This window comes from Melanostigma gelatinosum (genome assembly GCF_949748355.1).
Source record: "Melanostigma gelatinosum genome assembly, chromosome: 1".
NCBI lineage: Eukaryota > Metazoa > Chordata > Actinopteri > Perciformes > Zoarcidae > Melanostigma > Melanostigma gelatinosum.
The window spans coordinates 14,600,812-14,625,279 of record NC_136634.1 but is presented as its reverse complement, the minus strand read 5'-3'; the positions used below and the strand labels follow the sequence as shown (position 1 = coordinate 14,625,279).

General features: G+C 43.3%; 1 protein-coding gene across 1 annotated transcript in view; it reads left to right on the top strand.

The window, feature by feature from the left end:
• magi2b (membrane associated guanylate kinase, WW and PDZ domain containing 2b) overlaps positions 1-24,468 on the top strand; it is a gene marked incomplete at its 5' end in the record, with an annotated part of 74,359 nt that overhangs the window by 38,619 nt on the left and 11,272 nt on the right. Inside the window, 9 exon segments of the mRNA XM_079274031.1 lie at positions 2,342-2,433; positions 2,436-2,572; positions 3,044-3,123; positions 10,094-10,151; positions 11,301-11,422; positions 12,087-12,269; positions 17,313-17,842; positions 18,496-18,664; positions 24,003-24,034. Of these exon segments, the coding sequence (XP_079130157.1) occupies positions 2,342-2,433; positions 2,436-2,572; positions 3,044-3,123; positions 10,094-10,151; positions 11,301-11,422; positions 12,087-12,269; positions 17,313-17,842; positions 18,496-18,664; positions 24,003-24,034 (1,403 nt within the window).

The following is a 24,468-nucleotide window of genomic DNA, read 5'->3' as shown; positions in this document are numbered from 1 at the left end:
TGATTGCTGTCTCACTGGTGTGATTGAGTAAAACCACATAAACAAGTCAGTTGTCATAACAATTGTTACCTTTCCTTTTTATTTCTTCTTTGTTAGTGAACTGCACAGGTTCTCAATAACCTTCTATATCAGAATGCACAAGGGCACCTTTATGTCTCCACTATTATCTCTGTCCAGAGTCTCTCTGTCCTCCCATTTCTCCTGCTGTCTTTGCTCTCCCGCCATTGGCCTTTGTCCTTGTTTCTATTAATACCGACTCTCTCTTCCTATCCTCGACCATCCTTTTCCTTCTGACCTCTCTTGCTTTTCTTCGTGTCTGTAGTCCTGTCCCCTCTGTCCTCTCCTCTTCCTTCTCCTTCCCCAGCCCTCTTTGTGGTCTGTGTTGTTGTAGCGTGTCATATTCTTTCCACTAGCGTCTGTCTGTAATTTAATGCTGATACCACATGAAAGACTTGCGTCAAGAATGGGGAAAATGGGAAGAAAAAAGACTTATCTGCCTGTTTTGAACGGTGTCTATGAGTTCCTCACTTCACCTGTAAAAACAAGATAGGTTGAAACCAATGCATGTCTTGATATGTGTCAATATATGATATGATCAATATCATATGATCAATGAGCTAAATTGAAGCCAATTTTTTTACAGTGATAGTCAGCGGTAGTGTCTGCTATGTGAATTCTTGGATATTAAATGTTCATCTGATATTTTCTTTCGTGGTCCAAGTAATGTTTGTTCTTAAAGCGTACTTCGATATACATTAAACAACAAAATCATGCGATTTGCAACAATTTGTTGTTCTGGATTACTCATCTAAAGTGTTTTTGTCCTATTTCAGTCACATGCTAATACACAGTGGACAGGCATTGGTTTCCATTGATAAACAGACCAGACTTAGGTTGCATCCCATGACAATTATTAACGTATGCACAACCTTGTCAATTCTTTACTGTGCATTTATGACAATTTGACAACTTTACGATGAATGTCTTCTCTGCTCCGATTGCCAACACCTGTTTGATCTGAGCTCATCCACCATCTCTCTCTCCCTCTCTCTCTCTCTCTCTCTCCCTCTCTCTCTCTCTCTGTCTCTCTCTCTCTCTCGCTCTCTCTCTCTCTCTCTGTCTCTCTCTCTCTCTCTCTCCCTCTCCCTCTCTCTCTCTCTCTCTGTCTCTCTCTCTCTCTCTCTCCCTCCTCTCCCTCTCTCTCTCTCTCTCTGTCTCTCTCTCTCTCTCGCTCTCTCTCTCCCCTCTCTCTCTCTCTCTCTCTCTCTCTCTCTCTGTCTCTCTCTCTCTCTCTCTCTCCCTCTCTCCCTCTCTCTCTCTCTCTCTGTCTCTCTCTCTCTCTCCCTCTCTCTCTCTCTCTCTCTCTCCCTCTCTCTCTCTCTCTCTCGCTCTCTCTACACACACACACCACACAGTATTCCTAAAACAGCTACGCTACTCTTATAACATATGCATCAACCCACTGTCACTCCTATTTATTTTGAAAGAGCAACGACCAATGGGGAAACTCCAACACTCAATGAACGGGGGTAACTCAGTCAGTGACTCAGTCAGTGACTCAGTCAGTGACTCAGTCACTGACAGACTTTCACATTTATTAGGGATGGCCCCTGCTTTGCTGCGGTCAAACCAAAAACTAACCATGGAACCGGCTCTGTTGAAAAGCTCAGTGTCTCTTGGGGACCATTTTTAGTAGGCATGGATAAAGATATGGACCCTAAGCCCCAATAAGGACTGTGAAAGAACATTGACTTTCTTTTCTTATTTGTTCTGAAAGAATTGTGATGTCAGAGGCAAATTTGTTAATAAGTTGACCTCTGTATGATTGCTTGTTTCTTGTCATTTTCTGTTTCTGTTGCACTTGTATTAAAAATCCCAGTAGGAATATTATAGGATTATGTACCGTAGTTTGGTACTATCGTACGCTCCCTATCCGCTGACTTAGATGCCACCAGCTTTTCTCGTCACTCTAAAAAGCTTTCCTTGTGTATCTGACACAGTCTCTGACCCCTGAAGTTTCTGTCTGTCCCTTTTTCTCCATTTCTGACATCCCCCTGACATCCCCACGTTGTTTTCTCCTCATGCTCAGTGTCCTCAGACCACATCTCTCTCTCTCTCTCTCTCTCTCTCTCTCTCTCTCTTCTCTCTCCTGGGGTTCTTAGCTCTGCAGTGGCTTGGCTCTGACTCATCATGCATGGTGTGTGTGTACTGCATGTGTGCACAGAGCATGTGAGCATAACTGTGTGTGTGTGTGTGTGTGTGTGTGTGTGTGTGTGTGTGTGTGTGTGTGTGTGTGTGTGTGTGTGTGTGTGTGTGTGTGTGTGTGTGATTTGCTCCACAGAGTCCAGTGAACATGAGGACAAGAGCACAGATGCCTCTGGGGAAGTTGCTGTAGAAACGTCCAGCCAGGCCCCAGCCTCTGTCGAGCCCCCACCGAAGAAGAGGAGGAGGCCCCAAAATCTCCCTCTAAATCCCCCGCCAAAGTTCCAGACTTAGATGAGGAAGAGCTCGGTCCTCTGCCTGACAACTGGGAGATGGCCTACACCGAGAAGGGGGAGGTCTACTTCATAGAGTAATAGAAAATATCCTACCTAAATACATTTTGACATTTAAATGATGGTATCCCACACCCTGTTGGCCCATTGTCACCAAACCAGCATTTTGAGTCACCGATATCCAATCAGTATCAGTATTGTTGCATCTCTATCACAACGTGCACCTACTTGGTATACGTAGGGCCGGCTGTGTAAACTTTTCTAGCACTGGCCTCTGTGTTGAATAATTGATGTCACGTAATGCTGTTAATCAGACATACTGGATGCACACGCACACACACACACACACCCATACAAACTTTTGCCCTTTTTTTCTCACCGTTACTAATTTGTGGCTGAGGGCTAGTTAGATTAATTGCCATTCGTTTTCCCTTAGAAATCCCCTTGTTTCTCTTTAATGGATCATTCGTGATATTCTGCACTCATTTCTTCCTTCTACCGTGTCTTTCTCTGACCTCTGTTTGCCCCTTTTCTCTCCTTATTGCCAGTCACAACACCAAAACTACATCGTGGCTGGATCCTCGGCTTGCAAAGAAAGCAAAGCCACCAGAAGAATGCAGAGAAGACGGTGAGTCTCGACGACCTGTTTGCCTGTTTGCTCTGTTGTTTGATAACTTTAAGTTTGTGTTCATCTGAGTCAAGCTCATCTTTTGAGGGAGTGTGTCATCAGTGCCTGTGTACCTTCTCGTCTGTTCCACCGAGTTTTCCCTCCTCAAGAAAAATAGCACAAAATACTCAGTTGTTTGATTTGTTTGTTAGTCTGCGGCCGGTCCCACCATTCTCCACAGGTTTTGGGAATGGTACTCACACATTTTGATACTGATATCCAGAGAGAATAAACTTGACAAATCGACCTTTTTAAATTAGTTGTTGTGAAGTGAACACTGGCATAGGAGCATCGTGCAGGATGTGTAGATAGGAATGTAATCATTCCAACCAATATTCTTTTATCTGCTTCATAAAAGGGTTGTCATGGTATACTGGCATCATGGTATACCTGGGTTATCATACCATGTTCATTTGCGTTAGAGGTACAGACCGGAGCAGTCTGGCTGAGCTGTCCACACCTACAGTATAGGTTTTATACAGTTATTTGCTAATAATCAGAGGACATTTTAACGGCTCACAGTTGATTGTTAGTGGTTCATTTTGTCACCGTCAGGCAAAAAGACAACTGGGGATGGACCCAAATACAGATAGACACGGGGAGCAGTAGGATGATACACTGCTTTTAATCAACAAATATCCAAAACAAAACTTACTCAACAGGTGAGTCCAAAAATGAGCAACTGAAAATCCAACAGACAAAATGACACGAAAGGGTTACTAGCAGAAACACAGCAGACGAACCAACCACCAGCAGACAAAAGACTATAAATACAGAAGAAACTAATCAGACAACAAGACACAGGTGGGGGGACACGAGGGCGCCCTGAAAGCTGATTGGTGGAAGAAACACAAGGGAACAGAGCAAGACTGACGACTAATACGACACTGGTGTTCACATAAAAAAGGAGGGAAAACCACAAAGACAGGAAGTCAAACTACCACAGGACACAAGAGGCAGGGAATGTCAAAATATATCAGGAAACAAACTAAATCAAAACCAAGATCCAACAAAGTGGCAGGGGAGCTGTAGAACGGGGGGGGGGGGGTGAAGCAGAGAATCTTCTGGAGGGCGACCAAACGGGCAGAACCGTTCCAGGGGACGGGCAGGAGGATGACCAGGCTGACAGAGTTGCTCCAGATGACGAAGACACTGACGGAGTTGCTCCGGATGGAGGATGGGCATGAGGACGACCAGGTTGCCGAAGCTCCTCTGGAGGTCACCCTTCTGGAGACTGGGTCTCTGGAGGCCGGAGCTCTGGCGACTGGGTCTCTGGGTCCTGGGGCTCTGGAGACTGGGTCTAGGGGGCCTGGGTCTCTGGGTGCCAGGGTCTCTGGGTCGTGGGGCTCTGGAGACTCGGTCTAGGGGGCCTGGAATTGTGGATTGGCGGCAGCTGGAACAGGGGGTTGCTGCGGCTCAGCAGCAACAGGAACTGGGGGAAACTGCGGCCCGGCGGGAACGGGGTAACGGGTCGGCCGCTACGCCAACAGGACACGTGGAGCTGGAGTCGACCGGATCGTCAATGCAGGAACCGGAGAGACGTCTGCTTGGACCGCCGACATAGAAACTGGGGAGACTTCTGCCGTGCAGCTGAGCAGCGGAGACTTTGGGTCGCTATAAGCATCTTGGGGAACTGACATGAATGACGTGACGCGAAATTCGTATTCAAGATAGCTGACATCCATTGTTGAATCAGAAATGGAGGATACAATGTTAGCAAAGCCTTGCACCAATGGTTCCGAGCTTCATTGAGAAAGCAAGCTTTTTAATTTGCTTGTCATCTTCCGGAGAGAACGAACAATACATGAATTCAAACTTTTTACAAATCGACATCATTCTGTAGTTATTCCGGCATCCCTTTTTGTCCGTTTATTGCATTTAAATCACAGCTAAATTGGTTATTTTGGGTTCATACAGCTGTAGTAAACCAGCTGACATGTGACTTGCTAGATACAGTGAATACACCTCGATGAAATTCACTGAGCGCCCCCGGATGATGTTATGAACTCAGCCGAGATGCCGTTTAGTTTCAGGGGATATCTGGGACTTCCACAACAAGTACAGAGCAGAAACAGTGGTTATTTATTCCATGGTTGGTGGCGGAAATAAATGGCTCCATGGAGATAAATCACCTCTCGTCTCTGGCTCTAGCTCGAATGACGCGAATAAACACAAATGATCCCGCGAGTAAACTTCCCGCTTGTATGTGACCACTTGAAAACAAGCAGTGTCTACTTAAGTTCTCTCCTTCCATCTGCTCATGAGCAACTGATGAACCAAAGAGCGATTTTCCTCTCACAGATTTAGAGGTCTGATGAGGTGAATCTCAAAAACAAAGATGAGAGAAACAGTATTCTGAAAAACAAAATGCTATTTTGTGTGGCAGAGATTGTTTTTATTCTTTTCTAAGCTCTTCATCATCCCTCAGATGTATCGGGCTTGTGGCTATATCTAGCAGGGTCACTTGCATCAGCAAGCAAGAAGGGGATCTACGTGGGACTCAGTGACTCATTTATGTGTTTTTAATAGTTTTTGGACAACAAGGGTAGTCTCTGGCACGGGGGAGTAAGCCATGTCAGGCGTAGGATATGCACGCAGTACTTGCATGTAGGATCAATTCATTGTTTTGGTCTTTTCGTTGAAGTTGTTGACAATGAAATGCAGTTCAGCGTGTCAACTGTCTTTTAAGGTTTGTTTTAAGTCATGGGATGCAAAGGTGTGTTAAGTTGTTTCTGAGGCTAAGATTAAGAACGGTGGTTTCATAAATATCCAGCACTGAGGTCAAACATAGTAAAATGGAGTTCCTGTGGTTCAGCGGGATCCGATACATAACAATGAGATGAACTTACATCCCTGCTGCTGTCACAGCCTTCGTTCAGCGAATTAGGTTGTGATGTGATTCACCAGAGCAAGATCTGAATCAATACCTTCTCTACCTTTCCTCCGTTCTCCCCTGCACTCCTCCGCCTCACGTCTTCCTCTCTCTCTCTCTCTCTGCCTCTCAATCTTCCTCCATTCAATTTTCCTCCTCTCTCTCTCTTTTTTCTCCCACTTTCTCTCTCCCATTCTCGGTCTCTCACTCTCTCCCTTTGCCCAGTAAAAGGCCTAACTGACTGGAATTCTAATAACACCGCTCAGCTCTGTACAAACTGGTTCTCACTCTCTACACACCCACACACACACACGCACACACACGCACACGCACACACACGCACTACTGTTTCCAATTCACAAACCCTTTTCACAAACATGGCTGACATGCTTCAGCTTTGTCCTGGCAGAGCAAAGATCGGTTTTCACCAACGCCGGTGATGTTTAGACGCCAGCTGTCTGCGGAAAGTAGCCAGTTAGTATTTTGAAAACTTAGATCAGTCCCTAGTCTAGTCTTCTTGTCTGACAAAAATGAGATATGGCAATGACAACACTAGTATGAGATTGACCATATTAAATTATCTTTTTGATTGTTTGCATTGTTCCTTGCAATGCAGATCTGTGCCCTGAGAGGGAAGTAGCTTCAGCCATGTTTGTGAAAGGGGCCAAAATGTCCATAATTTCCTCCTCTTTCTGTCTGTCTGTCTTTCTGTCTGTCTGTCTTTCTTTCATTCTTTCTTTCTTTTTGTCCAGTTTTTCTACTGTATGAAGCCTCCTCCTATCTTTGGGGAAGCAGTGGTTAAAGGAAGCTTAAGCGATCACCACTGGCAGAGGATTTTGAATTAAAAGATGTCAGCAGAACGTTTGTATGGGTCCTGGATGACACCTCATCACATCCTCTCACAGCACCTTTGAATTTACGCCTTCCAGAAACAGTTTTAGTTGCCAGGAATTATTCTTCCTGTTATTCTTCCTATTTTTCAGTATAAACAGCTCAGCATGTCCACACGTTAATGGACATGTAGTTTTTGAATGATGAAATATGCATGGAAGCAAGGATGTCAGATTCTGCAAGGAGAGTAAATAAGAAATAAGTGTGGGGAGGGAACAGCAGGAAGAGGTGGCGCTGTTTTAACTGCCCATATGCCTGGAGGATTTACAGCCAGTCGCACAGCCTCCGGCAAGAAGCAGACATACTAACAATATTTCAGCAAAGCCGTTTATGCCTCTTCCCTCTTGTTATTCCCTTTCGGTTGCTTCCATCTCCTACTGTTATTACACTCACTCATGTTTGGGCCAGAGCTGTGTCTAGCTCTGTATTTCTTAACACCCTTTACTCTCATGTTCCCGGTCGCTCTTTCTCTTCGTTTCTGTCTGGATAGTTCTTTTTTATTTCTTATCTATGTTTTTCTAGATTTAGATTCAAAGCTGACACATTGTTATTGTGGCAGTGAAAACACAAAAACACAACACAGAGTTGCAGTCATAGTTAGAGCTGCAACGATTTGCCGATATGTTAATTAGTCAATCAACATAAAAATTCAACGGTGGTTTGGTGACGTATTTTCATCCAGCACCATCATCAGGTCAAAATCGTAATGTTGGTTTGTGACCAAATACTCTCAAAATGAATAACATTGTCATCAGCCTCAGCTGAACTTTGTGTTAGTGCTTATAAGCAAATATTAGCATACTGACATGATGAACATGATAAACATTAGAATATTAGCATTGCCATTGTGACCATATTAGCGTTTAGCACAGCTTCACATAGCCAGTAGCATGGCTGTAGACTCTATGTCTACGATAAGGCAAAGATGCATGTGCTCCAGTGTCTCCTGTGAATGTTTGTTCGTTTTTTGAGTCTTCTATGATAACAGAAATAAATATATATATATATATATATATATATATGAGGTTTGGACTATTGGTCCAACATGGTCAATGGCTTTTGAAAACAATTTTCTGACGTTTTTTGCACGAAATGATTTATTCATTGAGAAAAGGACTCAATCATTAGTTTCAGTACGAATTCAGATTTCTTTATTTTTTTATCAGAAGTTTTTTGAGTTGTTAGTTTTGTGAGTCGGATGAGTTCATTGAATCTGTTCCTGGCTGCCTGTTGGTCAAAGAGACTTTGTGTGAGAGGGTAGATGAGTCATCTAATGCAGAGGAATCACAATTAGACTTCATGTCAGGGGAGGCACCAATACACCTACACACAAACAAGCAACCAAACACGCAAGCAAGCCCCTCGGTGCTCATATGATATACAGACGCATGACGAGGTGTTTGATTTAGTGTCAAAGATGATGACGGTTACACTCATTCAGACACGCAAACACAGTTCAGCTATCTAACACACACACACACACACACACATACTACAAATACAGACTCCCATCAATGCATAAAAACACACACACACACACAAACACTCTCTAGCAGCAGGAAATGGAGACAAGACTGAGCCCTCAGCTCAGGCGAGAAAAAAAGAAAAGAGACTTCCACTGGTGGTTTCCATGGAAACTGTCTCCCTTTCACTTTAGGAGGAGGGCAAGCGAGTAGTGGACGAGTTAGGCCGACATTTAAGGTGGCTCATGGACAGTGGGAGGGAAATTAAGGTGGTTTGAAGTGTGAATCCATCCGACTTTAATGCCTCGAGGACGAGAAGGGTCTTCTGTGGTAATGGCAGTGCAGTGCAGGTGGTTTGAGCAAACAGTAAAGCAGACCAAACATAATTGCAGCATGCAACCCTTTCACCTTGGGCTGCACAGTCAGCATGCTCAGCAGCCAGGACACACACATTCGCACATGGATTATTGATATCAAGATCACAAATCTGTTGGTAATTGCATTACAGCGTGAGGGAATGATGCCACGGTCTCAGTGTCACGCACACCAAATTATTGTAAAAGTAATAGAGCTGAGGGTGTGTGTGTGTGTGTGTGTGTGTGTGTGTGTGTGTGTGAGAGTGAAAATGTGAGGTGTTTCTATGCCTTTGCTAGTTCAATACGTTTGTCACAGTTTTTCAATACTTGTCTTGGAGAACTATAAACATGCTGGAAATGGTTTCTTTTACGGGTCTGTAATTGACAAATAAGACAAATCCGTTGTCATATGGGTAATTTCTCATGCCAAGTCAATATTCACTGAAATATATGGCGTGAATAGTAGTTTGTCTCAAGGATGTTCTTATTTTCCCTATAATTAGAACCAAATTACCGGTAGATCTTTCTTTCGATAATAATTTTGATTTAAACCGGGAAGTACCTCACAAAACTGTGTAAACAAAAAGTTCAACATGATTATAAATTTGGCCAGGCATTTAATGGAAACACTTGGTACTTTTGACAATCATCATGCACTACAAACCTATTTGGGTTGATGTTGAGGTTTGATGCCTAGCCCTAGCAATGCCATTAGTTATGGCATTGCCTTGTTTCACACCACTAAACTCCCCACCCCACCTGCCTCCACATTCACACTCCTTTCCATACAAATTCAATGCCCAACACATCCTTTCACACACCCTATTCTCTCTCACTATTTGTATTATCTTCACCTAAACCTCCTTTTCTACCATCAAGGTTGTCAGCTCTTGTGTCTTTCTGTATACATGTCATCTTTTGACACCAGTATTCTTCCACTCTCATCGAGTTTGCTTTATTTCCCTGTGAGAACCAGCCATCCATGGACATAGTCATGAATTTAATGAATACGACTCTTTAATACAAGACACGAGGATGAATTCACAAAAAGAGAAGACTGAGAGAAAGATAAGGCAGAATGAGATGTGTCAAACGATTGAAATGCTCTTTTACTCCTGCGCTGCTCTGTGTTGATGCCTGTGTTGTGGTTTGTGTCTCCATGAAGAAGCCACCTCTACAGATCGAAGTGGTGTCTGTCTATTAAAGGAGCGCTTTGGGAGCGTCTAGCTGTGAGCCCTGAGATTCATGTTGTCTCCCTTCAGTGGTTCAATGTAGTCGACATTCCGTCTCCTGCTCTCAGCATAAACTGGCTTCATTTCCCACGTCTGTTTTCTCCCTATACTCTACAGAGCTGCCCTATGGCTGGGAGAAGATAGATGATCCCATCTACGGCAGCTACTACGTAGAGTAAGTCTCTCTGCTGACTTGGGTTAACTCGGCCTCTCTGTAGTAAAACAGGAAATGCATTTCTATAGTTTACAACGCCTCGTTATGAATTATAAATTATAAATTCTCATTTATTTTTCATGTCTTACTGCTCACTTAAATTTTACAGTGAAATTCTGTATGGACTCTCAAGAGATCTCTCATACTTGGTTTAGTGCTGTTTAATTTGGACGTGCATTCACTTAGCTGCATTTGAAGCTAACAAAGTAAAGAACAGTTGTAGTTTTGGGATCTTGCCACTTATTATTTACATTTCTTACAACATTTGGTTGTTGTTACAAATTACTTTGGAATAACAATTTAAATGCAAGACAAAAAATCACAAGATTTGATGTATTGCTATATTTCAAACTAGCCCAAAGTAAATTTAGTAATTAGAGTTTTCACTATCTGGACCCACCACAACATTTAAACCTGTAGTGTTGTTGAGATTGAGGCAGCATATAGACGTCAGACCAGGTCAGCGCAGTTGTCCTTGCTTTACCAGCTCATCAAGATATTATGGGGATCATGTTAGCAAACACACCTGCCTAAAATCACTTCCAGCTGTTGAATATTCACTGGCATGTTATCTCTAGTTTTAACTCTTGAAAACTTTGTGTTTATAAACACTTCACCAGAACTTTAGTTTGGGTTTGCTGCAATCTGTGTTGACCAGATATCTTGCACATGGCTTTTGTGAGCTAGAGCAGCTACCAACCATCTTAAATGTGTAGACGTCTAGAGCTAAAGGGACTCATATTATCACCGTATGCATGAAAACAATGAGCTGAAAGCAGCTATTGTTGGACAGAGAGCTGTAGCGCTGGACTGCTGATTCTCAGTGGGATTAGCAGGACTAGCAACCCTTTCTCTTAGCAGGGAGTCATTTGACTCAACGTGACTCAAAAATACTACTCAGTGGAGTTTCAATGCGTCAATCATTTCGCACACTGAAAGGCACCAGTGTTCTGAAAGAACACTTTTTGTTCTCAAGTGCATTTAGTTGAAAACACCTCTTAACGTTGGTAAAGATCTGAATGCAGAACTACATTGTGGTATTGGTATTTCTGGCTTGGCGCGTTGAATGATCCCTTTTCCCCTTTTTGTAATGATGCGTTGTAATTTCAGTCATATCAATCGAAGGACTCAGTTTGAGAACCCAGTCCTGGAAGCCAAGAGACGCCTGGAGCAACAGAGGCAGATGCAGAGCCAGGGACTCTCTGCTCTACCACTACCCACTATATACAGAGGTACACTTTGGACACTAGAGTATGTGCAGTACTTTACTCAAAACATGTTGTCACACTTACAGATTGCAAAAAAAAAGTGAAAATGCAAAGACTGCAGGAAAGACACGCCGGCAAATGGCCTTCATCTTCTGGCCATCAAGGGCCCCTAAACCCTGGACGCTGATACAGTTTATTCATTGTATATCCTCCCTGTTGTACAGATTGTTTCTATTGAACATTGTACATTTTTTCCCATCATTTTCCTAACGCGTCTCTCATAGAACGGGCAGTTTCATGAGTATTTGAAGGGGCAGATGCACAATGTGACAATGTACAGGGTCGAATGGAGATTGCTGGCAGTGCGGGGGACAGAGAACATGCTCCCCCTGAGGCCCGTAGTGGTCTAGTCTGAGTATGAGGACGTACTAGACCAGCACATAATGTACAGCTTCATCTGAGTGAGACTGCACCTCTTCGATGAGTCATCTAATCAGGAATTAAGGCAAATGTGTCTTTATTGCTGCTTTTGTGTTCAGAAAAAATGTACAATTGGTTGATTCAGCACTGAAAAGATCATGTCAAACTTTAATTTCAAGCAAACATAATGTGACCAAACAAATGTGCATGGTTTCTAGATCTCAAGAATATCTCAAATATCACAATTCAATACCTTCTGTCCCTTCAGAGAAGCCATTGTTTACGAGGGACCCAACCCAGCTGAAGGGGAACTTCCTGTCAACAGCCCTGCAGAAGAGCAACATGGGATTTGGATTCACGATCATCGGAGGTGACGAGCCCGATGAGTTCCTGCAAGTGAAGAGTGTCATACCAGAAGGACCCGCTGCTCAGGATGGGAAGATGGACACAGGTAATTATGTGTACCAACACATCATTTTGATGGTTGAGAAATAAAGTGAGGTTTACACAAAAGTCTCCACTGATAACATAATACTGTGTTTATAGAAATGCTTCAGCGCGGCCTCATTATTCTGATACCGCACCATAATTTCCTTCATTTCCTGCCAAAGCAGATCAAGTGTGAAGGCCTTTCACTGGCAGAGTTTTAGATTTATTCAAGCAGGTTACCAGCCTGTTGGGCAATTTCTGTCAACATTTGTCGTGCCTAAAAGGCAAGGGGAGCGCAGTAGTCGTCGGTATCCAGTCAATTTGGTGCTGCAGTTTAATTTTTTCTCTGCCAACTCTCGCACTAATGGACTTCCAAAATCACAGTCTGACAAAGAAAGCAGTGATAAACCATTGGATGATGATTTGTGGTCCTGATGTGCTTTAGAGATGTTGTCAACCAAAATAAACTGTTGCTTTTATCCAAATTAAGCTCAGTACAGGCTATGACACAGGTTCCCTCGAGCCTTCACCTACCAAGGGATGAACACATATTGACGGACATACAACATCTGAAGGCCCATGCCTCCGTATTGGGCGGCTGCGGCTTAGAGGTAGAGCGGGTCGTCCACCAATCGGAAGATTGGCGCTTCGATCGCTGGCTCAGTTGAGCCAAATAAGCCGCCCAGCTGCAACGATTACGCACAAACAGGTTTAATCCATCAAAACAGGCAGTTTCCAGTTCACGGAGTTCAAGTCCTGGAGAGTTAGCAGCCACAATGTTGCGTGCATTGTCGTGGACACAAGCAGCCACTTTAGTCTCCGTCGCATCAATTAGTTTAGCTGCAAGGTTGTCAGCTGTGTTTCTGCCTGGCGTGCAAATGTCAGGGTTTGCTCCATTGTATTGCAAGCCTGGCGTAACGTTAGCAAGTGGTCGGTCGAAAGAGATAGCGTGTGTGTAATTGTGAGTGTGAAGATAACAGCAGCGCTTTAGCTGTGGACATTGCAGTGCAGTGTATTTGTTGTTGAATGAATGGTACAACCCCTTTAAGACCTATGAGGAAACTCAACTGAAGTTCCTGTGTCTTGCTTGTCAGCTTGCTACTGATTAAAGTGAAGGGGTTAACCCCCGAAGTTAGCTACAACTCTGGCGCTCTTAAAAGTTTTTTTTGTAAAATGGTTAATTATTAACATCCCTACTGCAAATAACTGTGCTCAATTTGTATCAGGAATGCACAATGTTGTCAAGAAGTCAACATTTGACAGTCATTTTGTATATAAAACATGATTTTAAAGTAATTGTTAGAACTATAACGGTATTATTAAATACTTCTATGGGTACTCTGTATTGGCAAGTACTCAAATGTAAGTACTTGTTCTGATCAAAGTGGTATCAGCGCATTTCTAATCGGATCGGTACTCTGATCGGCTGACACCCAAAGCTACGGTATCAGTATCAGTGCTAAAAAACACAACGTTCTTTTAATTTGTAAAATGAACTTAATGATGTGAACAAAATTGCATTGATAATCAGTGATTGCAGAGACATGTGGATGCACAAGTTAGAAAAAAACTCAGTGGTAGATGATTCTGTATTCCCAGAAATATCAATTTATCCCTAAAGGGGACATCATTGGCCCTCGGTGGCATATTTAGGGTGCCCTATATTTGTGCCTGCAGTACAGTGTGTCCCAGACAAGGACTTCAGATTCCTTTCGGTGCACTCTGTCCTCTGTGAGTGCACTATAATGTTCTGATTTTAATGGGAATGGGAGGAACTGATTTGATTGGCTATAACTGACACCAGCCCACACAATACCTTCTTCATTAGGAGTTGAATTACGGCTTTTCCAGCGGCACTGCAGGTGCAGTATCACTGCACTAACACCAGTGGTCACAGCATTATCAACAATCAGTCACACACAGATACACCAGCTGTGGCGGTTCCAAAGGGGGGCAGCTGCCACACCTAAAACATGCCTTGCCACACCAGCTGCCACCCCAGTTTTACTAAATCTAATCAAAAAAATTTTTAAAACTGATGTCCGAGTGAAGCATCAAGCATCTCCCAAAATATATTTTTTTCATTGATAAAGTCTTTGAATTTATTGATTTCTAATGCTACCATTTAGTATTTATATTCAATACTTTGCTCTTTTGCCACACTAATGTCATGTTTTTGAGTTAAAATATCTTCATTTGGGTTTTTTTCCAAACAAATATTATTTGTGATTGTTTGTGATTAAATTAGCATCTATTTCTGCCCCGTAAAGTCTCCATGCCACCCTCTTGCCACACCATTCATATTTCTCTTGATCCACCACTGTCCTCAAGTGCGAAGAAATTGCCTCATACTTGTGTGTTGGGAACGTAAAGGAGCGTGTTTGGGTTATCAGCATCTAAGAAACTAAATTATTGACATCAATAGAATTATTGATGTAAGTAACAATTATTAATGATTATTAATAACAACGGGGCACCACCCTGCGAACAGGGACCAATAACCAAACGATAAAACTAAGTCTCATAATTAGTATTCACTCACAATGTCAGTAGTCTGAGTACTATTACACATTCAGAGTGAAAGTGAAGGGTTAAGTTCGAGCACCAGGGGAGCAAGAACAGCGGCTCTTTGTCTCAGCCGGCGGCTCTGACCTCCTGAACTGATGAGACGCAGCTTCGACCTCACTAGGCGGCTCGCTCAGCACAGATCACAGTAGCACGGAATACACGCTACTTCTACCCAACCCCAACGATCTCAGCGATCGTTAGTGTCGGCGATTATTAAGCATACACCACGTTATCGGTTGATCGGTGGAAAAAGCGTTTGTGTGCTCCCTAGCTGGACGGAGGTCGAAGGGGAAAAGCCTTGAGTTGTGGGCTGCAGTTAGTTTTGTTGAACAGTGGCTGAACCACAGGGGTCCTGGTGCTGTCTTGGCTCTCGGCCAATGAGATTGCAGCGGTGCATTCAGGTGACTTCAGGAAACCATGAGTTTTTGGGGGGGGGAAATTCACACCCTAATGTGAAATTCCTTCAGAGGGGGTTTGGTGCTCATCAAACCACAATCAGGATGAAACCTTTGCTTGCAAAAGGGAAGGCCTGACTCTTTGTTTCACAGCACATGTTGAAGCCATATAGTCAGACCCCAACATGTGTCTCTGCTTTGATCCATAAAAGCAACAGTCTATAACATCCATAAGTTTCACATGGCTTACTGTTGCCTCACAGCAAGAGAGGTTCTCTGTGTGGAGTTTGCATGTTCTCCCCGTGTCAGCGTGGGTTCTCTCTGGGTTCTCCGGCTTCCTCCCACAGTCCAAAGACATGCAGCTTAGGTCAATTGATGACTCTAAATTACCCGTAGGTGTGAGCGTGAATAGTTGTCTGTCGTTAGGTTTCAGTCTGGCAACCTGTCCAGGGTGAACCCTGCCTTCGCCCCAAATTACACTAGGATCAGCTCCAGGAGTGATCAGTTCACAGTCTTACCTGAAGAACAAAATACCTAGAGATTGTTCCATAAGACCTTGGGGTAACAAAGATAGATTTTTAAACTTTTACATAAACACACCTTACTTTATGACTAACCTTAAACAGCTGATGTTGGTAAAAGCCATAGTGGGCTATAGTCATAGGCTCAGAGAAGCAACTACTGTATGAGGCTTCATGTGTCTGCTCTGAACCTGTGAGCTGGCCTCATGTCTGGCACGGTTGGTGCCTAAACCGTCCATTTAGAGCTCAGTTCGGAGTGGGAATCCTCCTTCCTACTCTCAGCGCCTGCTCTCTGCTTTGACGTCTCTCCCTCTGCCTATCAGTTTCTCTTATATCTGGAATCCATCTCTTTCTATTTTATCTCTATCTCTCTCTTTGTCTCTCTGGCTCACCCTTTATTATGCTTCCTTATCTAACCATGCCATCTGACACTTCTCCTCTGCTTTCAGCCTCAGTATATTTTCATCCTCTTTCTCTTTCTACCTCTAGTTTTTTTTCTCTCTCTCTCTCTCTCTCTCTCTCTCTCATCCCTCTATCCTTGTCTGTCAGCCCTTTTTCTCTCTCTCTGTTCTGATTTCTCTCTCTCTCGAACTTGCTCCTCTCCGCTCTGTGACATTGCCCGAGCTGCTCACACACATGCATGTGCAAACACATTCACACTCACAGAGTCACACAGGCACTCCCTGGCTGAGATTAGCTGGCCCATTTGAGCCGTGCGGCATCGCTCTTAGGGATTGCGTATGACTGTGCGTGTGAAATGTATGCTCACATGCTCACGGGAGTGTGCGTGTCTGCATGTGTGACAGAGAGTGCTTCCAGAAATATGAAATAGAGGATTTGAGGCGGCTGCATTTGTCATGGGGCTGTGACTTTAATGCTGAAATCCAAAACTTTCCGCACATTCAAACTACAGCAGAGATGACAGAGCATCAAGTGTTGCATTTGTGAAGCTGTTTCACCTCGTTAGAATTTGTTAACAGAAAAAATGGCATCGACCAACCTGGTAACGCAAACATGAATATATAATTCGGTAGACACTGCCAGCCAGGTGGAGCGTGACCTGACAAAGACAACTTTTCTTGCACACGAGATCACAAACAATGGTACACATTTGCATTTTGCTCACCAGCTCAACAGGGAGATGCCACATCATAATCACAATAATAATCATGCATGAGCCGTCACTTATTTCGATTTTGGAGGTTTTTACATGATTTGAGTCTCTGTAATGCTAACGTGCACCAGATCATATTCACAGAGACACACCAAGACAAGCCTGTCTGTCTCTCACCTCGCTGTCTTCCACATGCACTTGCAGCTTGCCTCCAGTGGCAGTGAACTGATATTATACTCCTATGTGACACTTGAGAGGGACAGAGTGCTTTTTCTGTGTTGCACAGCATGTGCTGATACCGGTGAGATTTGACATGGCAACAGACGGTGACAAGTTGTGTTTTTTGCAGCACAGTATGTTTACAGAAGAACCATTGAGACCAGATCACGTGGTCTGTGTAATATGTAACGTACCGTAGTGTGCGTGTGACCGAAGCTGTGGTGTGTCCTTCCTATCTCCTTTCTCAGGTGACGTCATTGTCTACATTAATGACATCTGCGTGCTTGGCACCACCCACGCCGATGTGGTCAAGCTTTTCCAGTCCGTACCGATCGGTCAGAGCGTAACCCTCGTGCTCTGTCGAGGCTATCCTCTGCCCTTTGACCCCGAGGACCCAAGTGGGGCAGCGAGCACTTCTTTGACACCCATCGGCCTGGAGCATCGCCCCCTGGTGGTGAACGGCCGCGGCAGCTACGACCCCTACCTGGAGTATCTGTCGTTGAGCTCCCAGCTTCCTCCTCAGGCTCTGACCCAGGCCGGGGCCCCTCACCCCGGGGACACACATCTGGATGGCTCATCTCTGCCGCCCACCACACCTGGTTCCGCATCCGCACTCACGCCTCATGACGACAACGTGTCCATGGCCTCCTCTGGGACTGCAGGTGTTGCTGGAGGACCAGCACAGGGGCCAGAGTTTCTGACAGTTACTATGGTGAAAGGGGCCGAGGGTTTTGGTTTTACCATTGCCGACAGTCCCACTGGTCAGCGAGTAAAACAGGTGACGTATCGTGATCATTTGTACAACTCTTCATTCACTTTAGACCATGAATGGTCCAGAAATGAAAGGCTTCAGACCTGTTTGATATTTCTGTGATTCAAGTAAATGTGTTCTTTCAAGCACAAAATCTCAGTAGTCAGCTAAACTCAGTGATCAAGTTCAGTTAGACTTTCAAGATAAAACTGCGGGTCAAGGTCAATTTAATTCAGTCGACGCCCTTAAGTAGAAAGAGATTGAGATAATAAGAACAAAGTGAGCTGAGCATGTGAAGACTTTTCCATCTACGAACATAGAAATGAACGATAGAAAGACTCGACTGTCCTATAGAAGCTACAGAATGAAAAAAAACTGTCTTTAAGAAATAGATAAATTAGAGAAGATTGGTTGTTATGATGTGACAGGTTCTATTTCTCATCCCTGTTGTATTTCTCCAGTAAAACATCTGGACCTCGAACACCTGTTTGAACAAATAATTCGTTTTATGTTTTTGATGGATACTTTTAAAATATACCATGTGCATGTCTTTAGTCTAATCCAAGTTGGTTAGTTGTGTTAGACATTAAAAGCTTTGCGTGAGCTGGAAGGAGCCACACAATTGAATGGCAGCTCGTCACATTTGTGTGATGTGTATGAACTGTGCTGTTGTGGTGCAGGTGCTGGAGCCGGGCTCACAGGGAGCGTCGGGGCTGATCGAGGGAGACCTGATCCTGGAGGTGAACCAGCAACCGGTGGCTGCAGCCGGACATGGACGAGTGGTGGAGATGCTTAAAGAGTGTCCTGTGGGAGCCGAGGCGACTCTCCTCATACAGAGAGGAGCGACAGGTGAGAGACTTGTTTTGTACTTCTAATACAATTTCACTCCTTCTGTTGTTCATTCATGAGGGCTACAAGGAGACTTGTAGATAACACAACTGGTGTCAGATAAAGCAGATATAGTCCAGAAAGTCGATAGTTATATTGTACCTTTTGATGGATTTCTTATGTGATGATAATTTGTTAGGGCGTCTATAAACCCTTTTAGACCTGGTGATTGTTTTTGATCTTTTCATGTCAGCAGTGGTGGCAAAACATGATGACAGTACAATTGGTATCAAAGCACAAGTGGCATTTTGGTACCTTTCAAAGATAATTTTAGCGAAGTGAAAGAAGGGTCCAGTGTTAGAGCGACTGTTCAGCTAAATATAAGCTGTTTTCTGATTACGATATAACAAATATCATGTTACTGTGCATCTTCAACCCCAGCTGCAGCTTAAGTCAAGTAGAGTGAGAGCCGAGAGAGCAGAAGATTTTTTGATTATGATAATTGTGAGACTGTTCTATTTTTGAACACATTCAAATCACAGTGGCCCCTTACTTGAAATTTATTCAAATCTTTAGATGAGATTTTATTTTTGGAATATTAAATAGTTTAGAAGCTAGAAGAAGAAAAAGTGTGTCTGGTGCAAAACTGGGCAAATTATTTTACATTTCTTTTGAAATAACAGTAAATGTGTTCTCTTAAAAAGTTCACTCATTCATGGTATTTTAATGGACCAATCATTTTGGTATTTTGGTTAAGAAAAACGTTAATGTTCCTCTTGGGGAGATTAGGTCATTGCAGGAGCAAGCAGGACATATTATGAGACACAAGAAGAAACATTGAGAAGAAACGTCCGTGTAAAGTAGAATCTGAGATTTGAGACGACATGTTCGACCGGATGGTTTCACAAGTAGCCAGTTTACAAGCTACGTATCACAGCCTACAGTTTGCGAGCTAGCAGTGGTGTACTATCCATCTGGCACACTGGGAGAGGCTGAGTTTTTACCGGCCGTCCCGGCTCTGTCCGTGTGCTCATTGCGCATTGAGATCGTCTGTAACTGTACGTAAGTAATCAACCCTCTGCCAAGATTGGCCCTTCAGCGGACCACGTCCCCAGCGTTTCAGAGCAGAGATTACTGCTTATTTCGTTAGCATTTTGAAACCTAATTTTATATACTAGCCAAATTGTTTTAATCATTCGAATTCAGCTTGGCGGTTGATATCACTTTTTTTCTGGGGTGTGACAAACTCACTTTACTCAACATTTAATGTATATTAAATGTGATAACTCATGCAGAACATACACAGACATATAAACATTAGTGAACAGTGTCAACAGATATCATAGCAAGTGTTTGTCACTATTTTCTAAATGTGGCTTTATCGCCAGCAATATGTCATCAATGCTTTCCACTGGAGAAACACAGGGAAAGTGTTTTAAGATACAGCAAATCAGAAGCTGGGCAGATTTAAAATGCAGCGGAGAGTTTGGGAAAGAGTCTATCTCACCGTTGGGTTCAGTACAGGTCTGTGGATAGAGATGGCACCAACACTGCTGAGGGGAGGCAGTTCTATTCCCACTGGGGCCACTCATCTTCAAAATAAATGCAGTCATTTTACTGTAAAATGCTTTGGAGAGAGATGAGAGTGTCTTTCAGCTGGCAAACAAGCTGCACTGGTTGGCACAACGCTCTCTTTGATTAAACAAACAGCATTTGCACCGTGTTGCGGATTCATAAATTGTCAATTTTTAATTGATGCTGAAGAGAAAATATAAACCAAAAAGCTCTAAACACACCTACTTTATATATATCGGTATTGTGAGTGATTGACCACACACAATTCTGTCCATCTGGAAAATTCTTCTTCTAGATATTTCTCACAATGGCTCCTCCTCCACACACTTACATTTTAAGCATCAACATTGCATTGTGACTGCTTTTTATTGTTGGCTGTCTCTGTATTTAGATTAGGCTGGTGTTGTTCCACTATACCTGTCACATGTTAGATTCCTGTAACAAGCACTGCATTTTAATGAAACTCTCGACACCACCTTTTACGTTTTTGCCCACGTTCAGCATTGTACCTTTCTCTTGCCCTCAGTCTGTGAAAAAATAAATCAAAATTGACTTATAACGTAGCAGGAAAGAGGAATGAGAGAGAAGTGTGGCCATTTTCACTCTTCTGCAATTTTCTACCAGATTGTCCACCTGCTAAGAAATTCAGTTGCACAGTGAAAGCTTTATTTGTTTGACGTGCTCTTGCACTGATTCTCTAAAAGGTGTTCTGGTCAAAGGGTCAAAATTTGACTTGCTAAATAACCGGGGTGCCTACACCACTCAACCCCACAATGATGAACCGTACAGCACCGTTTAGTAGCCTGAATGAAAGTTAAGAGAGTCAAAAAACCAATCTGTCCTCTGGCCATTTAAAGAAACACAGTTTATAAGTTCGCTGTTTGCTTTTGATGTGCCATCCAGCAGCTTTGCACGGATACATTTCTAGGAGTGGAGAGTTAATCTGCATTGTTTCTGAGAGGATAACGGAACAATAAAGAGGAATTATAGATGTGCTCACCTTGCATTGCTCCTTTATCTTGGATTGTGTTTCATTCGGGATGAAAACAATCGGGCTCATATGCATCTCAGGTTTAATTAATTGAATGGCGACAACAATTATTAATGCAGACCTGAAAAGCAATCAAAGACATCAAGACACATTTAGTGATCCTGACACATTCGACTATCTGATGTAAGTGCCGCTGGGTGGTTTGCTGATTTTACACCAGTCCTGTTGTCTCCAGTCTTACAGCACGTTGTTAAACATGGAGATGTATTGATGCCTCATCCTAGTGAATTGATTGTGTATGTATGTATTCAGTTATGCAAATTTCACTCTGTCAGTTTCTTGCATGGAAGCTAATAACTTCTGCTGAGTTGGTTATGTGCACAAATGTATGTCAGCATGCATGGACGTGTATGTGTACGTGAGCAGCTGAGACTCTAGCATCTTATGACCATGCAGAGCCAACATCTGCCACCTGGTGGTTAACCTTTGCAAAGACATTCACTCATGTTTCACTGTCAGACACGCCATTTAAAAAGGATGCTGAAATTCAACATACAAATGAGATTTCCCAACAAGGATTAACGTTTCATTACATGTATATCCACCGATCTGGATTCAACTTTACTCGCTGCCTGCTGTAGATATCCTTGTGAATGCTGAGCTGAATGTGCAAATTACCTCCCTTCCCCCAAAGAGGCCATCTCCCCCAACCTCACCCGTTTCTATCAAACAACTCAGCCTGACACACCAGGAACCTCCATGACTCTCTGTGTGTGGCTCTCCTCGCTGCAGGGTGAAAGACAGGACAAGGTCCTTTACAGTGACTCAGATGTACAAAATGTCAGGAATGCTTAAGCTTGTTTGTGTTCACAGATGTAGGATTTCTGTGCAGAGCATCAAAGGAATTTAGTTTGCACACATGATTTCAGATATGAGACTGAGAGCATCAGTGCTTTGTGTGCAACAGACAGGGTGTTACACTTCTGCTGTGTGTGTGTGTGTGTGTGTGTGTGTGTGTGTGTGTGTGTGTGTGTGTGTGTGTGTGTGTGTGTGTGTGTGTGTGTGTGTGTGTGTGTGTGTGTGTGTGTGTGTGTGTGTGTGTGTGTGTGTGTCTGTGTCTGACTGCTGTAGCGTGGGCTTTCTGCCAGAGTTACACTGAGCTCTGGTCGTGTTCACAGCTCGGTCCCCTGACATCCCAGTTTGAAGCGGAGCCAACCGCAGACTAGAGACATTTTGCAGCACCAATGAGAATGCAGATCATGGCCGTGAATAAAAGGGTGACAGACTGCACAAGCCAATCAGGCTGATCTGAAGGCAATCCAGAACTCAGCAGGCTAGTCTGTGAGGCCGGCCTGCCAGACTGTCTGACCACTGACTCCAGACCGCATGATGCCTCTCTACCAATCATTTGTAATTCATCAGCATTCATACAAGCCCGCCACACATCCGGCACATATGCCGATGAGCGGTATTAGCATTTAAATGAAGCTTAAATGCCTCTGTGAGGAAGACGCTCCTCTTTAATATGAGTGGACAATTGCCTTATAGCTCATACTCATTTCCCTCAGTGGGTCATAAAGGAAAGTTTCCTGAGAATTAATTATTAGTATTCCTTAAAGGCTTCCCTTAAGGCCCGTGTTCCCTAGAGAACATGGTTATTAGTCCCAACCTCCCTTTGCTGCTGCCACAGTGCTGAATAGTTTCAGCACCAAGGACAGCTCTCATCAAACCATCATTCATGTTTATGTCTGTGCATTTGTGTACAGGGAGGGGTTGTATTTCCTCATATTCTCGTGTCCTTCTCGCTCAAAGTAACAGCAGGGACATTCATTTTCAAAATGGGAAAGATTTCCTTGCAAAAATGATGCGTTACTTAGATGAATAGTGGGGGGCTGGGTTTGGAAAATATGTGTGTGGGGGGGGGATAAAAGTGCATAAATAAATTTCAATTTTCATTTTGTCCTCACATGGACTGGCAGTGATCTATTGTATTTAATTCCCCTTAAATCTCCCCTCGCTCACTGATTTTGATAGAAAGTTCCGTGGCTAAGGGCTCCATGGCTTTCATCTCACACATCTAAAAAGCAGGCGGATGTAGTTGGAGAGTAATTCCATAAATATATTTCTTCCAGTGCTCTCTGACATTTCTTAGGAAATAAATATTAAATATATCAGGATTCTCTGAAGAACATTTTACAAGAGCCCACGGCTGTTAAAGGATTCATCAGTGACGCTGCAGGAGTCGAGTGATGCATTGTTATCCACATGTGTAAAGATTCAAACTGCATGTTTATACAAAGCAGCCATTGCATGTGATCAACCAATGTGTAAATGTATGTATTTGTGTCTCAGCAGCATAAATGTGATGTACGTCTTTGATTCAGTGCACTCACAGGGGAGCTGTGTTGATGAGATTGTTGTTGTGATGTGGAACGCTCCCTACATGCAGATAAAATACGACTTGTAGAGAAAGCTGTGTGTGCGCGTGCGCGTGTGCGTGTATTTGCCTACAGCCAATGATGTAATTATGTTGAAAACAAACGCAACAACGAAACCCATTTAGTGAGAGTTACACAAACAAAATCAAAACAGAAGGAATATGAAATCAGCGAGCTGAGATTTCTTTCAACAATCGTATCCAACATCTCATTTATAAAATCCTCTGCACATAGGTTCCGTTAAAGTTGTTTTTTGCCTGAATAGTTGTAATTGTCTGTATTTTTGTTCTTGCGGAAGAATCCGTCAGAATATCAGTCTGCTCTATGTAAACAGTGTTTTCTCTTTCTTCCTCAGGCCACATCTCTCCTCGGAAGGCCTCCAAACAGGTACGATGATTGAACCGAATGTGTTTCTGCTTGTGTGTAGGTGAGCATGTGTTTGACTGAAAGGAAGACAGTCTGAGAGTACATGTTAGATGTGTTTGTTGAAGCAGAGAGGTATGATTCAAGCGTGTAAGATCAGAATTTGTCATCGAGGCCGTGTTGCCTCAGAGAAGAGATGTTTGGCTTTTGCTTTTATTGTGAAATGAGCCAGACTGTTGTGACCTGCTTATTGGTTTGATCACATCAGATCTCACACCTCACCAGCTGGGGAAAAGCTCTTCAGATTTCTACTTAAGCTGCAGCTGCTACTGCTTATACAATCACTACTCATTCATGGTATTAGATAGAATATTCAGACATGATGAATCTCATCTCATGTCAATTTAAGTTGTGAATATGTATGCATGGCCAAATAGCTATTTTTATTTATTGTACAA